The sequence below is a fragment of the Malurus melanocephalus genome, unplaced genomic scaffold, assembly GCF_030028575.1.
Source record: "Malurus melanocephalus ecotype Western Australia unplaced genomic scaffold, MMel_1.1 scaffold_1, whole genome shotgun sequence".
In the NCBI taxonomy this organism is placed as follows: Eukaryota; Metazoa; Chordata; class Aves; order Passeriformes; family Maluridae; genus Malurus; species Malurus melanocephalus.
Window position 1 is genome coordinate 6,703,804 of NW_026623233.1, and position 16,641 is coordinate 6,720,444.

Here is a 16,641-nt window from a genome sequence, read left to right on the forward strand (position 1 = left end):
AACCTCCAGAAATTGAACTATAGACTCAAATCAAGGGAACCATCAAGTTTTTGACTGAGGAGGTCAAATGAGAATCTTTTCTGAGACAGAGCAGTCTTGGAAGCAGAAAGCTCCCTTGTTCATGACATTCAGCTGATGTGAATACATGTGTTCCTTCATTATTAATACTCATCAATTTTTAACAGCTGACACAGTCAATTGGTAGTATCAGAATAATATGCTCATGCTCAGAAAATAGTTTTGCAACCTCTTCTGGAAAGAAATAATCAACCCAGTATTACAGCTACTTGATTTCCAGAATTTCAGTTTTTCCCCTACATTTTCTRTACTTGAATGAACTTTTCTTATGGGAACAGTCTCTATAATTTCTAGTGAATCAGAGCTCCTCACTAGGATAGTAAAACACAAACTTCATGGGCAATGTCCAACGGCTCACATGTGCCCTCCACTTAAACCTGAACCAGAATGCAATCAATGGTAATCTTTTCAGATTAGTGTTGGGGTGTTCTGAATCAGACTCTGATGTTTTGGCATGGCTGTAAACAATGTCAGCTTGCAAGGCTGGCCTCTGTAGTTTTTCCAAGTTAAATTATATGTTGGATCACCACCTGGCTGAACTCTGTGGAGCAAAACAAGCTTAAGCACATTCAGAACAGCAGCCAGTCCTTGTCTGACGAAAGACATGAACAGAACTTAAAAGGTAATAAAAATAAAATATAAAGGTGTGGCAAAACATGTGCCAAGAACAAATGCCAGACAACAAAAAAGCTTAATGCATTAGAATGTCTTTCATTTTTCTCCACTGCTTCTTTCATGGATCTCAAACATAATGTAGTACATTCGGTCACTGAGTAATGCAATTTATTGTGGTGGCAAGTGATAAGGAACTCATCTTAGTGAACTTTCRTTGACTGAATTCAGGCATGAAGGCTTTATTTTTACTCCAGGGAGAGAAATAGATTCTTTGAGTAATGACTTCATATAAGTGGGAGTTTTTTTAACTTCCAAAGGTATCTCTGGTGACAGAAGGCGCTTGCATAACTCCTTCTATCTAAAAGCCAGTGCATGTGAATGCCACTGAGAAGTCATGTGTCTAAAAAGAACCCGCTGTAAGGAAAGAGACAGCTTTGGGGAGAAAAGGTCTGAAAAGACTCAGCTACTCACTCTTAGAATGRTGTCAAAACTCACATTATGCTACAGGAGCGTGTAGCTGGGCATTCATAGCAACCCTCAGTCAGTGTCCATAGGGACACTCACATGGACTCTGACAAGATCAAGTGTAGTTGTGGTAGCACTCTGCTCATCTAGGAGTCATTTGTGTTACATTTTAGGCATGTGTTACACTTCTGGCTGTTCTGCTTCTGTTCTCACTGAGAGTCATGTTGTGCTGCATCAACACAATTTACAAGGAATCTTACTAGGATACTACCCACTTTCACAGCTTTCCTTTATTTCTTCAAAAGTGTTTAACTTTCCTGATTAATAATGGTGTTTTACAGAACATACTGCAGACACCTCCCAAAATCTTCATTAACAACTTGGACTCAGGGACTCAAAGGAATGCTAAGTTTACCAATGACAATAAACTGGGAGAAGCTGTCAACTCCCTCAAGGGCAGAAAGGCCATGCAGAGAGACTTTCACAAATCAGAAAAATGGACTATCACCAACTACATGAAATGTAACAAGGGCAAGTGTCAGAGTCTGCTCCTGGGATGGGGCAATCCTGAATGTGTAGACAGATCAGAGAACAAGAGGCTGAAGAGCAGCGTTGTTGAAAGGGACCTGAGGGTCCTGGTCAGTGGCAAGTTGAACATGAGCCATCAGTGCCCTGGCAGCCAGGAGGGACAACCCTGTCCTGGGGRCATCAGGCACAGCATCGCCAGCCGGGCAAGGGAGGGGATTGTCCTGCTCTGCTCTGGGCTGGGGAAGCCTCACCTGTACTGTTTTGGGTGCCTCAATAAAAAAAAAAAAAAGACAATTAACTATTAGAGAGCATCCAGGGGAGGGGCACAAGGACGGTGAAGGGTCTGCAGGAGAAGCTGTGTGAGGAGGGGCTGAAGCCACTTGATTTGTTCAGCCTGGAGAGAAGGAGACGGAGGGGAGACCTCATTGTGGTCTACAACCTCCTCCTGAGAGGAAGAGGAAGGGGAGRTAACAGTCTCTTCACTCTTGTGAACAGTGACAAGGCTTGAGGAAACAGCATGAAGGTAACTCAGAGGAGGTTTAGGTTGGGTATCAGGAAAAGGCTTTACACCAAGAGGGTGGTGAAGCACTGGCACAGGCTCCCTGGGGAAGTGGTCACAACAGCAGCCTGACAGAGTTCAAGAACCATTTGGACAATGCTCTCGGGCACATGGTGTGATGCCTGGGATGTCCTTCACAGGACCAGGAGCTGGACTCAATGATCCTGATGAGCCACTTCCATATTCTATTCATAGAATATTCAGCATATTCTATYAATCTTTGATTCAAAATGCAGAGAAACTGCCACAGTATGCTGCAAGCTAGCATGAGATTGCTTACACTACACTAGATGGCACTGTCTCTCTCTAAATATATTTGTATTCAACAGCAAATAGTTACTGGAACAATTCACAAGAAGGTCAGGGAAGCCCTGCACCTGTTTCCTGTGAAATCCTACTCTTTACCCAACTCCACTGCTTTGCTTGCACAGACAGAAGGTCATGTGTCCTACTGAGTTCTTATGATGGATAAATTCAGAAATATAACCAATATCTGACAGCTCCTTTTTAGCTCTTACAGTTCAAACCTGCTTCTTTTTACTTCATTTTATTAGGCTTACTTAATTTTAGTTTTGTCATATCAGTGCATTCGTCTGTTTTCAAATATAACTGTTACACAACAATACTGATGCACTGATCACACGTTTTTTGATCACATGCCTAATAAGACATGTAGCAATTGGCAAGGCATTACTTACAGGTACTCCTGGAAGGCCATCAAGTCCAGGTAATCCTCTGTCACCCTTGAAACCTGATTGTCCCGGAAAACCTTTTCAAAGAGACAAAAATATAGTATTATTTACTACATGCTGTTACAAATAGCTCATTGTATGTGAATTTTTTGTGACCCTTCTCAAAGTGTCTCATTCCATTCCCAGTTAATAATGCTGCAAAATCCAGTGACGCTGTCTCAATTCATGCACTCATGTGCTGCATGTCTGCATTCATAAACTCAGAAGTTGATGCATCATTTGACTYAGGAATGAATTCACCAATTCATGTAACCAATGCACTATTGAAACTACCTAAACCACATCCATTTTTCTRAACAGCCACTAGAACAAACATTAGGTCTAATATAATTTTTGGCATGTAGCACTYCTCTCACATGGTTGCAAAAAAATAATGAATTTTTTTGAGGGGGCCACAGAACTTAGTGCTGCAATTGGAAACAAAGGTATGAGTCACTGTCAAGCCTGGGCACACAGGCAAATGGTTCCCACATTATTTCTCACTGTGAAAATATCTGGGCCACAAATTCTCAAAGACCTTACACTGTGGCCAGTTTCTGCATCCCTGATAATTCTGGTTGACTGTATTGGAAATTTGGAATCAGGCCAAAAATAGGAATATTTCACCCTCATTTCATTAGTCCTTTCATTAGTCCTTTCATTAGTTTCACAATTTGATTAGTGGGACAAAAAGTAATTAATTTTACCATGTATGCTGCAATTTTTGAATTCAGCCTATGAAGTTGATTTTCAGGTAGTTAAGGAGGTTTTACCTGCTGGACCTGGTGGCCCTTGTGGTCCTGGAAGTCCAGGAGGTCCCACTTTATCACACAAGGTACAGGCTTCACCTTTGTCACCTGAAAAAAAGAAAACAACAAAGTTCATGAACAACAACAAAAATATTTAAGACAACTGCAAGCAGGTGGATTCATTCTCATTTAAGAAAAGGGTTAAAGGGGGCCAGGTTGGAGAGAATCAAAAGAAGAAAAGAACTATTCACTGGGTATAGAAAAGATAAAAATATTAAAGCAGAAAAAGGATAACCTCTCTAGTCACTGTAATTTTGCAGTTCTAGAAAAACAGTGAGCAGAATGAGACAAGGAAGAATCAATCATCATGTAAATGAGTGCAGCTCATTTTTTTAAATGTCCATTTAGTCAATGCTGCTAAGACAGCTGGTTGGAAGTCATTTACAGAATCACAGAATCAGCTAGGTTGGAAAAGACTGAAACATTGACTCCAACCTATGACTAAACATCACTTTGTCAACCATACCAAGGCACTGAGTGTGCCACATCCAGTCTGTTCATAAACACCTCCACGGACAGTAACTCCACCACCTCCCTGAGYAGCCCATTCCAATGCCKTATCACCCCTTCTGTGAAAAACAGCTTCCTAATGTCCAACCTAAGATTGCTTACAGGTGTCAAAATTTTATCTTCAATTATACTCATGGCAATGATTCATAAACTGTTTCCATTCTCACCTGCCCCTCTTTAATTCTTCATCTGAGAATACACATCTTAAATTGCCATGAACTGCATGTGGCTATACTCAACCCTCTCTGTCTTCCCAGCAATTTTCAGCCCTGGGCCATCCTTTATCACTTCTTAGCAATGAGCAGGACAAGTGAAATATAGGAGAATTTGGTATGACACAATTCAATACACAATATCCTTCTTTACTCACCAGAAACTCAAGAAACATCTTCCCATGCCTATGAACTATTTAAATTCACTTTTCTGGATCCAGCCTGATTTGCTCAGCCTCTCTATATACCCAGGGTACTGAGTATGAGAAAAAAAATCACTTTGAAATACTATTACCTTTCTCTCCCATCTCTCCTGGAAATCCTGGACTTCCTGGAATTCCAGGTGCACCAGGTGCACCAGGTTCTCCTGGCTGGCACTGATCAATTCCATCTGAAATGAAAATRCAAGAAAAATATTGTTTTGACAAGTGCAAGTTTCCATTATTGGGTTACATTTATGTCATATCTGAAAAATTACCTAGGAAAAGTGGAAGTCAAAATAGTATTTTATATCTTTATTGGATTTACTTGGAAAAATTTAACAGTGGTAAAAGCAACCAAGAGGTTTACCTACCTGTTTTGCCTGGAGGTCCTGGTGGGCCAGGCAGCCCAGGGGGGCCTGGGAAACCATCTCTTCCAGGGATTCCAGGTGAAGGGAATCCTGGAGAACCCTTTTCACCTTTTTCACCTCTCTCTCCAGGGACTCCAGGTGATCCTATCCTGTCTGGAATTGGTCGACCTTTGGACAGAGTAAAACATACATGTAAAAATGACGTGAAAAACCAGCAACTTTATCAACACATTAACTTCCACAGGGTTTCAGAGAGGAATGGAAAATGTCAGTGCAAAAGAAAACAGGGACTGTATTTTAATTGCTAGTGATTTATAGAAAATTGAGTCTATATACTCACTACAGCTGAGAGAAACTCACTTCTGACAGATCCCTAGACAAACACAATCTGTATCAAGTGCATTCCTGATATTCAGTGGAACACACTTTTGCTGGGTAGTAAACAGTGGCAACACTGGAGTTAACTTAGCGATTGCACCTAGAAACTTCTACACATCTCCTTACCTCATAACAAACCAAATCTAAAACATACCAAGAAAGGGAGGGCATGTCTGATAACTTCAATAAATAAGTATTCAACAATGCTAGCAGATTTCAGTAATGCCAAAGCCAGAATAGTTTGTAAGAATAATAAGTGAAAAACAGCCAATAAAGGGAAGCAGTTAAACAACTACAAAAATCCCTCAAGATCTCCTTTTAGCTATTTGTGCAGTCACACAGGCCTTCATATTTTAATGACTTGTTGCAGTTCACAGCTCATTACCACATTTAATCACTAAAACATTTTGAGTCTTCTGCAACACTGCAGAAAGATATGGAAGTCACACAAAGCTCAATTTTTATTGGGTAATTACAAACTAAGAGCTATCATTACAGCCTGTAGTATATAGCATCTTCTCCCCAACCTGTGAAAAATTTCCTGGAAACTATCTGACCCTGGCTCACAGTAATTTCATATTTAACTCCCTGCAAGATAGAAAATGAAAGCAAAGGAGGTAATAGCAGTATCACTGCAGGATGCGTTAAGAATCTGGTTTCCCCACATGATTTATGTAATTTTTAAAAAGCAAATATCACGGTGTAGTTCAAACAAATGTACATGTATATAAGTATATAAAAGCAGTGTTACCATGGATGTGAAGATGTTAAGACTATGGAAACAGCAACATTTGTAGGCAAAAGAAATAATTTTTGTTAGACCAAGTGACATAGCTGAAAAAGATCAGGAAGCCTTCAGGAATGACTGTGATCAGTAAATATTATTTCTCCCTACAAACCTTGTTTTATTATATTCATGCAAACACATATATAGCTGAAGGGAGAGCAAGACAAAAATTCTACATATGAGCATACATGCTCGGGTACATATGCACACACTCACACATTCACATTTAGCTTCTTGCCCAATGGAGTCACTCTCTGGGCTATCTCTGACAAACTGCACACTATATTTTCAGTTTTAGTGAAAGTTATCAGGACAGAACAGAAAGAAGAAGGCTGGATCACATCACAGACATAAGAAAAGCAATATACAGGAAGGTCTGCAGGGATGATTAGAGCCCTGRAGAGGTCACTGCTTGGGTGTTCAGAAAGGGAGGCAGTAACTGAGAGCAGCTACTAAGGAAAATATCTCCCAGGACCGTTCACCCAAGAACACATGAAAAATGTGAAAAAATTGGTGCTCTTCATTTCATACCTGGAGGTCCTGGGCTTCCTTGTGCACCAGGGAAGCCTGTAGAAAGAGAAGTTTTCAATTAGGCAATGAATTCTCCAATGCAAAAGAAAGTGAACTTTTAGGAGATATTATTTAAATTCACATTCATGCATATTTATATTCTGAATCAAATTTGAAGTTAAATAATCTATATATATCTTCAGGGAAAAGGTCCTGCTATGTGCCAACTTCCCCAGTGTTTTTTTTTCTGGAATAGGCTAAGGTCTGTAACGGGGGAAGTGGGAAAGGGAATGCTTGATTTTCTCTGTTTACTGAAGACTTTTTTAATCATGCAAGCCAATCTTGAGATTTAAAATTAGCTACTGGCCTTTGTAAAAGAGCCTCAAGATTCTCTGCATTATTACCCTCCTTACATTCATGTTGATTTCCATACTTCTCAACCAATCTCACTGGATAATTTAACTGCCGTAAAGACTGATCCCAGTTTATCATTTTTCATCTATAACTGAAAGGCAATCTTAGCTATCTTGAGGAGCAGAAATGTCCTACAAATTACTACAAAATGTAATAAGCTGAAAACAATTCAATAAATAACTGGAACATTACACTGTCATAGAGTGCTCCTGAGCAGAGAGAGTACAATTTTAATTTCCTTTAGCCAGAAAACTAAAACTATAATTAAAAAGACAAGACAAAATACATACCTTTTTCACCTTTTTGACCTTTCAGTCCAGGCAAACCCGAAACTCCAGGGTCTCCTTTTTCACCAAARGAATCTACTGGTCCAGAATCTATCATCTAAATCACAAGACAGAGAATAGAAATATACAACTGAGCCATCATTTGTATCTCCCCCATCTTTGACGGTACAGAGGCCATTTTAGTTTCTAGTGACAATTTTGAGCAGTTTTGATTATACTTGCAATTTCAGCAAGTGACAGGCTTGTAGGTGCTGAGGAATTACCAGAGAAAATAAATGTTTCCTATTCTACCCCAATGCCTTCATATCAATTGCAGGGTTAAGAGAGCTTTTATAGCACCTTCCTCAACAAGAACGATGCTAGAAAGCCTCAGGATGGTCTAAGCACTGATCCATCAGGTTTGTATTACCTTTTATTTTAAAATAATATGTTCTGATAATTTTTGCTAACATTGATCTGAGCTCAACATATAGGATGCTAATAYTTACAATAAAATATTCAGGACATACCTACCATTTTTCAAACCAAATTAGCAGATGTTGGGAATTTTTTCCCATAACTGGGAAGCAGCATCACCAATCATCTATTTATTCCTGACTAACCCCATTTTTCATCTGAAGAGTTWAAAAAAAATTATAAATTGCTCTCCTGGTTTCTTCTTGTGTATAGGGGCCAATTTCTGCTCAGGGACTCATTGGACATTGGTCAGCAAATGTACTGTGCATCACTTGTCTTTCTCAGRTTTTATTCCTCTCTCCTTGCTATCTCCCTTTTCTTCATTATTATTATTACCACTACTACTATTAGTATTATTAACTTTATTTTGATTAATAAATRTTTTTTAGGAGTTTTAGCTTTTTCCAATTTTCCTTCCCATCCCACATCAAGGAGGGTTGGTGAATGAGCTGTCTGGTACTTAGYTGCCAGCTGAGGTTAAAACCACARCAACTGCAAAGATGACAGATTTATTCTTTTGAACTGTCTTTTGGATACTGTGTACTGATCAACAATGCTTATAATRTTCACCGTTCAAAACATTTGAAATCCATATTCTCCGAGGGCTCCTTTCCCAAATTTCAAACATACTTAAAAGAAATTTTGTTTCCATTAAGAAAAAATATGGACATGGCTGGTGAGAACATGATCAGACTATCATATTCCTTTTTTTTACTCATTGTTTGAGCACTTTGACTTGCACAAAATTTTATTTTATTTTAAGTTTAAAATAAAATACAAATTCATTTTACTTACTCTTCCTGGAGGTCCTGGATAACCTCGCTCCCCTTTGTCACCCTAAATCAAAACAGAATTTATGCTTTAAACCCAGATCAGATTTTTTTCCCAACAAAATCAGATTTCCTCAACAAATGAACACTTTGATACAGATTCATACAACATCCAAATGGTAAGTACCTGCATTGCTACAATAACCAGAGTTAGCAATCAGTTTGCAAGCCTGTTTGTTTGCACTGTTTAGGTCTTAGGGAAGACTAAAGTTGTTGCACTGGAGGTCTTAGGGAAGTGCACTTGTACCCATGCTGACTGGACAAAGAGCTTGTGAAAATAAAGCCTGCATTAATTAAYAAATATAAGAGATCTAAATTGGGAATACCTACATTTCCTTCAATTTGACTTTTCCTAGTGTCTGAGTGATGATGCACAGCTTAATATCATTCATTTAATATTGCTTTATGTGCATTCATTGCTTTAATGCAGTTGATGAACACACCATAAAAGCTAATAACTCATTCTGTGTGAAGAGAAGCAAAAGCTGCTGCTACTCACCTTTAAGCCAGGCTCCCCAGGTCGTCCTGGAACCCCAAACGCTCCAGGCAAACCCTGTGTGTGGAAGACAGTGAAACCAGAAGAGACAAATATAGGTGGACCTTAGCTGTGACAGCAGCAAAGCTTTACATTTTCAAACCTGTCACTAATTCACTGAAAGCAACAACTTCAAGTAAACAATTCAGACAGCTAGAAAACGTCAGCTATTTTAAATACAGTGACAATCCTTTGCTCTGAATGCAAGAAACAGTACTGGAAATTGACTAAAATACATACAGGTTCTCCTTTCAGTCCTGGTTCACCATCTTTTCCAGGCTTTCCCTGTAAAACACCAAGTTTCACATTGCTTAAACAGAGAACAATATACATGCAATTTCTAAATACAGTGGATGGAATCCTAGAATAAAGTCATCCCTACTGCAATGCAATAATTAAAACGTGCTAATGCARCTAACAGAGCAGAGGGTACAAATGGTGAATATGCCTAGTGTTCGTATTACCCAACACCCTACAAGATGCCAAATTAAATAAAATCCTGCAAATCTATTCCCAGATTCAGAAATAACATAGATTTCCCTGTCACTGAGTCTTCAAGACAAAATATATCTATATATTTATATCTATTATATCTATATGCAATATATATCTATATAAATATACATATTTATCTATATACATATGTGTATATATAAAAAATACATAATATATATCTATATATATTACATATATATATTTCCAGCACAGGAAACTGGAACCAGATCCAGAACTTTTCTCCTTCCTCCTTCACAGCAATCCCTTCCTATATATATGCTCTTTAACTTCACTAACATTTATGCAGGGATATTTGGTGGTTCCATTTCAGCAGAAGGTTTGGAGAGTGGCTCTGTATCARATTGTATGGTGATGTAGTGGTAAATCCATTTCCCTCACACTGAATTTCAAATCACAAGGCCRATGATACACTAGAAGTCAAAACTCCCTCCTCCATGTTAAAATCACTCACTATTAGACCACTGTGTTAATCTACAGAGGGGATTTGATTCCYCTCAAGGAGTCAACAGATATGTGATAAATTAGCACAATGGACAAATTTACTTTTCAGCATTTTCCCTTCCTCTTCCTCTGTACCATAAAAGGAYCCACTGGAGGCTGGTTTTCATTTGGTGTCCCAATGGTGGGATTGTACGTGTAACATAAGCAATATGAATTTGTCCCATAAACCCAAGAAAATGTATGCACTTAATACACAAAGTAACAGTGCCTGTAATTCAGTCTAAAAAGCAATCCCATCAGTTTAGATAAAAAAATTCTCTCTAAAACAACACAATTGAAGGATAAAAATGATAGAACAAACATGAACAGGACACCACCATTACAGTGTGCAGCTATGGTTTCTTATAACAAAGAGTTATAAGTAATTTTTAATGATTAATTAAAATTATGACCTGCAACGCCAAGATAGTCTTCAAATATACTGTGATGAGAATTAGTTTTACAGTTTAGTTTGATTAAACTAGAATATCATATTGTAACATCTGTTCATCTGTCAAGGCTTAGCTTAATTTCAGAAGTAGCTATGATTTCCTTAACAATTATATATACAATATCTTATAAACTTTGTTCAGGATACTCTGCAGAAACTGAAAACTGTATTTTTAATAAATCCATATCCTTTGGTGTCCTTAAGTTCTAAGCCAACATGTCTCACTTCAAACCCTCATTTACAATTAGAGTAAAAATACATACATGATAGAAAAGATAATTCCATCACATAATTTTACTGAAAAATTAATAGAACATCTGACTTTGAAGGAGAAAGGGAGATTTTCTCTTYTTCAGCTTGAAGTACAATTGAATGCCTATAAATGTGCTGGGCCTAACTGTTTGTGAAGACCCACAACTTGAGAAACCTAGAACTACTTCGAATACTTTAGATATATTTGAAGGTACTAAAAAGTACACTTTTGGTACCTTCTCAGCCATGAAAGATACAGCATGACTCCTGGAGAAGTTGTATGGATGAAACTATGATATAACTCAGATTTGAGAAATGTAACAGGCSTTATGGCCTCAAGCATCAACAGTCATGCTAGAAACCAGCAAGTAAAAGGATTTTGGTCACCTCAATTTTTTGCTCCATTCATTGCCTTTGTATGAAACTGTACCTTTAGGCTAAGGAGGCCTCTTTTGTTGATTGCACGTGAAAGTATATGAAATAAATTCAACAGGTTCCATTTAGCTAAAGTCACTCCTACAGGATGATTTTTTTTCTTCCATTTTGGAATGACTTAATCTGGCTTCAGCTGAGATTAATGGGAGTTTTCCCTTCCTTCAGCACTGCAAGCTACTGTTAAGTGTCTTTAGTTATCTGAAATGTTATATATTAACATTGATTGTACAGCTGTCCTACAGCAAAACTTGTTTGTTTGAAATATAAATAATGTGCTGTTTAACTAATTGTTACTATGTTTAATTAATGATTAAACTTAATGATTATTTAAATTATTAATTAATTAGSTAGTGGAAACAATAGAATAACTGCAATTATGATATTGATAAAATTGAATACACTTACACGTGGACCAGGCTTCCCAGGTTCACCCTTTTCTCCTTTGAAACCTGATCCTGGTATTCCCTGGAAAAGAAATACTCACCAGATCAAAAATACTGCCAAATTCCAAAGTAAATTTGCTTTTATCTAACAGGTATAAAGATATTCAGTGCCATTATCAGATTCTTKACAATTTTTATAGCAGTAAAAAAAACCAAAAAACCTCMATACTCACTGGGAATCCCTGCTCGCCCTTTTCACCTGGATCACCCTAATGAAATTATTTAAAAAAAAAGTAAATTAGTAAACAAAAACTTAACCATTATTCATTTAGGTTGTAAATAATTCTTCATTTCAGCAAAAGCACATTTAATTCTGTTCTCCATTTCAAGAACTATGCCTAATAGTCCATTGTGCAAGAATTTATTCACACCAAATGTGAATCCATTAAACTAGTTTATTTCACTGGTATATGTTTCTTTGACTGCTTGATTCAGTAACTGAAAAATTCATTAGCACTGAGATTTTACAAATGTGTATATGAAAAGCTGAGTATCTGCTACTTAATTCAAACTTTTAGAATATTTTTACCATCTCCTATCTTTATCAATTCCTCCTTTCTCAAGAAAGTCACCTGCTGCTTACTTATTTATGCAATTTTTGATGCATTTACCACCAATAATATATATTTTTAGAGAGACTTCCACAATGACAGTTAAAATTCATGCATGAAGTAAAAATGATAGAAATTTTTGAAAAATTTCCTGTAGGTGACTTCCTGTTTTCTTTTTCCCATTTCACTTTTGTTTCTTAATTCCTATTGATCCTATTCTAACAAAGAGTACAAGAAGTTTAATCATTTAATATCTCACCTTATCTCCCTTTATGATTTCACTCCCTTTTTCTATCACATGTTGTGGTGGTCCGGGGGGTCCTGGGGGGCCCCTTATCCCCTGTTCTCCCTGTCAACAGCAAATCCAGAATTGCCCATTGAAAACAGAATGACACTGAGATCAGACATTGTTAAGACCAGTAACATTAAAAAGAACTACCACTTGCTTTTAAAAATAGTGCTAAATGCATTTTTAAGAAATTCTTTTTTCAGAAAAATCAGTGAGAGAAAGGGTTACAGAAGTCACTACTGTGTGTAATTGGTTACAGACAGAGACTGCCCTGAAGAAAGATCTCTGAATCTCCTCTTTGGTCTAATACCAAACATCAGGAATATATCCAAATAATTACAGCAAYAGTACCAAAGTTTTATAATGCCTCTTTCAGGAGGAAGGAAATAAGGAAGAAAGAGGTCAGGTACACAAAGTCAACGCCTAAAGGAAAGTGTTAGTCAAAGTTTAGAGGACTCCAAAAGCTTTAGAGAGGTCCATAGCGGCCAACTTCAAGATGATAASTGTGGTTGATTTTTTAATATGAATATGTCCATTGCAAGGTCAGGACCTCACCTCCTTCTATAATGAAAAWGCTCTATCTTTAACAGTAAAATACCTCTGAAAAGATTCGATAAATTTCTGTCAAGCAGTATTGCACTGCATTTATCTTTTTCTAAAGACAAACCTGAGAAGTCCAGGAAATCCCCACACACTTCTATGACATCTTCTACAATATTTTTCAATAAATTTCATTAAAACAAAATTACGAGCCAATGAGCCAAYTTGCAAATGAGCCAATTTGCAAAAAAAAAAATCTATCCATTGGGAATATTTTGACTCAAAATATATTAATAAGGTGGTGGATTAAAAAAACCCCACCTAAGTAATATAATTTACTTATAATATCCCAAAAGCCCTTTGCCAATGACACTCATGAGAAGTGCTCTTACACATTATGAATTTACTGAATAGCTCTTGAATGAATGCAGTTCTTGGCTCCTAGAAACACAAGATAAGGCACTKTAGCCTAGACCTCTCAATGTGAGAGTAACAGATTAAAGCTGACATGTATTACCTCCCATTTGATGCTGATTAAGAGAATAAATGGGATCCTGGAGCACATCTTTTGGCTTAGATTCATTCAAAAGTAAACCAGTCTGTGTGCTCTGAAACCTCTTCCTGGTTGTGTCAGAACACAATAAAAGGGGATGACTGAAAGATCTGCCTCAAATTTGTACATTACCAAACTGAAATAAGGCAGACAGGCCTTAGAGTCCCAACCACAATCAATCCCAATCATTCTGAACAGCACATTAAATCTCATCCCTAAGAACTAAATTGATTCTTAAAAAAAAATCATGGTGAGTCCCAATATACAGAATAAATGTTTCCAGTTCTGCCTACTGCAAATTAAAGTAGTTTTCCAGTCACAGCTGGAACACAGGATGGTGAGCTAAATTAATGTCAGGTATAACATCATCAGAAACAAAGTCTATAACTGCTCATGACTTTTGTTCATTTAGGTATAATTTACAGACTTACTCAAGTCTTCCAGAAATTACAAGGCTGATTTTCTTCACTGATTGATTTCAAATTTTTCTTTATTTAAAACAAAATATCCAGAGATTTCTGACAGTTGTTCTCTAGAAGTTTACAAGAGACCTACCTTTTCACCTTTGGGACCCTGAAAGCCCAAGCCCATGTAGCCCTAAAAATGTAAATTATACACACTTAGTCAATTTTTATCAGCAGTGCATACTTGCATATATATATATACACAGGTGAAGGTATCATGTACACATCAAATCCTAAGGGAGAATATAAAACATAAAATATAAAATATTTGTCTTTTAAATGCATGTGTGAAACAAATCAATAATCATGTTGCAACCTGCTGTTTTTTTAAGCCCTGCATCACAGCAACTTGTGAAAAAAATAGATTGAAATTTATGAGTTAATTGTATTGTCAGTATGTTATTTTACCCAAAACTCTCATTAAATGCAGACATTTTAAAATTCATTCAAATAACCATGGAACGCTGCAATWACTACTGATTTAATCAAGTGAGATAACAGGGGTAGACCAATTTGAAAAAAAAAAAAAAAAAGTGGTATAAACTTTATGATGTCCATTAAGACATAGAAATAGATCCCGAAGTGTAAAAAACCCCACACCTTTAGGACCATTAGTTTCCTGAGTTTTGAGGATCTGATATGCAAAATAAATAAACCAATAGACTTAATATTTGAATTAAAGAGTCTTACCTTATCTCCTGGGGGTCCTGGTGGCCCTGGGAGACCCTACAAGACAATACATTTTAGCAGGCATTTGTATATAGTGCAGTAAGARAAGCAATGCCTTATTCTATGAAAATAGCAAAAAGGCAAATCTTTTCATTAAACCCAGTAATTTCATTTTGCTCTTTCTGGGCAAAATTCACAACTTAGAATAAAAATAATAATAAAGAAAATCTATTTGAGATACCTCATTTATTATCATAATAATAGACAATATCCGGCTTCCATGGTAACACCTATTGTGGCTACCCATAAGAATAACCTCAGCCAACRTCTGGATTTTGATCTGGGTGCTTGGTATGTAGTTTATTTTCTATAAATTAAACTGGGGRAAAGAGGAAAGGAGGACCAAGAGTTACAGTCTGTCGTCCATAAAAATACCCTCCAAGAGTGCAAAAAGAGAAGAGGACTGTAGGAGCTGCTGCTACTGAAAACCGGTGTTGCCTAATAATTTCTGCCATGSTAGAGTTCAGGAGGCTGAAAATGAAGCCTGGAACCACATGTTGTCTTTCGTAAATCCCAACCAAGAGTTGTTACACACACCTTCTAGAACATTACTTAAAAAAAAAAAAAAAATCTGTAAGTGAAGTACAAATCACCATGAAAGGAAACTTACTGGCTGTCCTGGAGGACCTGGTGGCCCCATTGCTCCCTGAAACCCTGAAGCTCCAGGTGGACCCTATGAAAAATTCAAAAAAAGTCATAAGGAAGTGATAATTTTTTGGTTATTTCATAATACTGATATAATTTTAACCGAAACTCACTTCTATTCAAATATCATTTAGACTTACAGGTAGTCCAGGCTGGCCAGGAAACCCTTTTTCACCTTTTAGCACACCATTAGGTAAAAGACCAATCACTTCACCTGGATCTCCCTGTAATAAGAAAAGAAAAAGAAYAATACTTGAACATCAATTCAAATATATTCAAACCCACTAATATTTATAGGAAAGTTGGAGCTATACATATTTCGGATCATTTGGAAAGCTGACTTTAAAAATCACCTTATTTTTTTTTAATTCAGCTGAAATATAGATATTAAAATTTAAGATCTTAATTACCAAATGTACTTTAAAGCCACCTGAAGAGATTCCAAAACTGCCTTCATATCAGAGAGTACCAAAGAGAGTACCAAAACTGCCTTCATATCATCACATTTCATTTCTTGTATTATAATGGGTAGTCAGAATGATTTTTCTATGAAATCTATCACGACTGCAGTATCACCACCCAATTGGAGCATCTGGCCTGGCTGCTGAGAGAATTGGTAACCTCACAATCTCTTTCTCAAGCTGGGATTTTCATGATTTCACTTAATTTTGACATAAAGGCCATTTATGGTGTTCTTTTTCTTCAGGAAAGGAATACACGTAGTCCTAATTTAGAAAAATATTATTATTTCCATCCATATCTTTATGGCCCTTCTTTTGAGAGTAAAAGATCCCATTTTCCTGTGGTTTTGAACAAAGTTACAATATTGTAAGTGATTTTATTTCAGTTCTGTACCTATGCATACCTGCCAGGGAAGAAACATCTCAGTACATTCATGTTTCTAGACTGAGTGAGTTCTTCCCATGTGAGAGGGAGAGAAATGGACATTTTATAACTTGAGTCGTAATGTCATTACAAATTTGAGATTACATTTAGACTTATATTTAGCTTACAGTTC

General features: G+C 36.9%; 1 protein-coding gene across 1 annotated transcript in view; it reads right to left on the reverse strand.

The window, feature by feature from the left end:
- COL4A1 (collagen type IV alpha 1 chain) overlaps positions 1-16,641 on the reverse strand; it is a 115,620-nt gene that overhangs the window by 31,426 nt on the left and 67,553 nt on the right. The window contains exons 9-24 of the mRNA XM_057390111.1: positions 15,764-15,847; positions 15,589-15,651; positions 14,940-14,975; positions 14,341-14,382; positions 12,663-12,752; positions 12,026-12,061; positions 11,815-11,874; positions 9,516-9,560; positions 9,240-9,293; positions 8,706-8,747; positions 7,458-7,551; positions 6,775-6,810; positions 5,082-5,246; positions 4,803-4,898; positions 3,750-3,833; positions 2,944-3,014 (exon numbers count right to left, since the gene is read on the reverse strand). Coding sequence (XP_057246094.1) covers positions 2,944-3,014; positions 3,750-3,833; positions 4,803-4,898; positions 5,082-5,246; positions 6,775-6,810; positions 7,458-7,551; positions 8,706-8,747; positions 9,240-9,293; positions 9,516-9,560; positions 11,815-11,874; positions 12,026-12,061; positions 12,663-12,752; positions 14,341-14,382; positions 14,940-14,975; positions 15,589-15,651; positions 15,764-15,847 — 1,098 coding nt within the window. The remainder of the gene's footprint in view (positions 1-2,943; positions 3,015-3,749; positions 3,834-4,802; positions 4,899-5,081; positions 5,247-6,774; positions 6,811-7,457; positions 7,552-8,705; positions 8,748-9,239; positions 9,294-9,515; positions 9,561-11,814; positions 11,875-12,025; positions 12,062-12,662; positions 12,753-14,340; positions 14,383-14,939; positions 14,976-15,588; positions 15,652-15,763; positions 15,848-16,641) is intronic.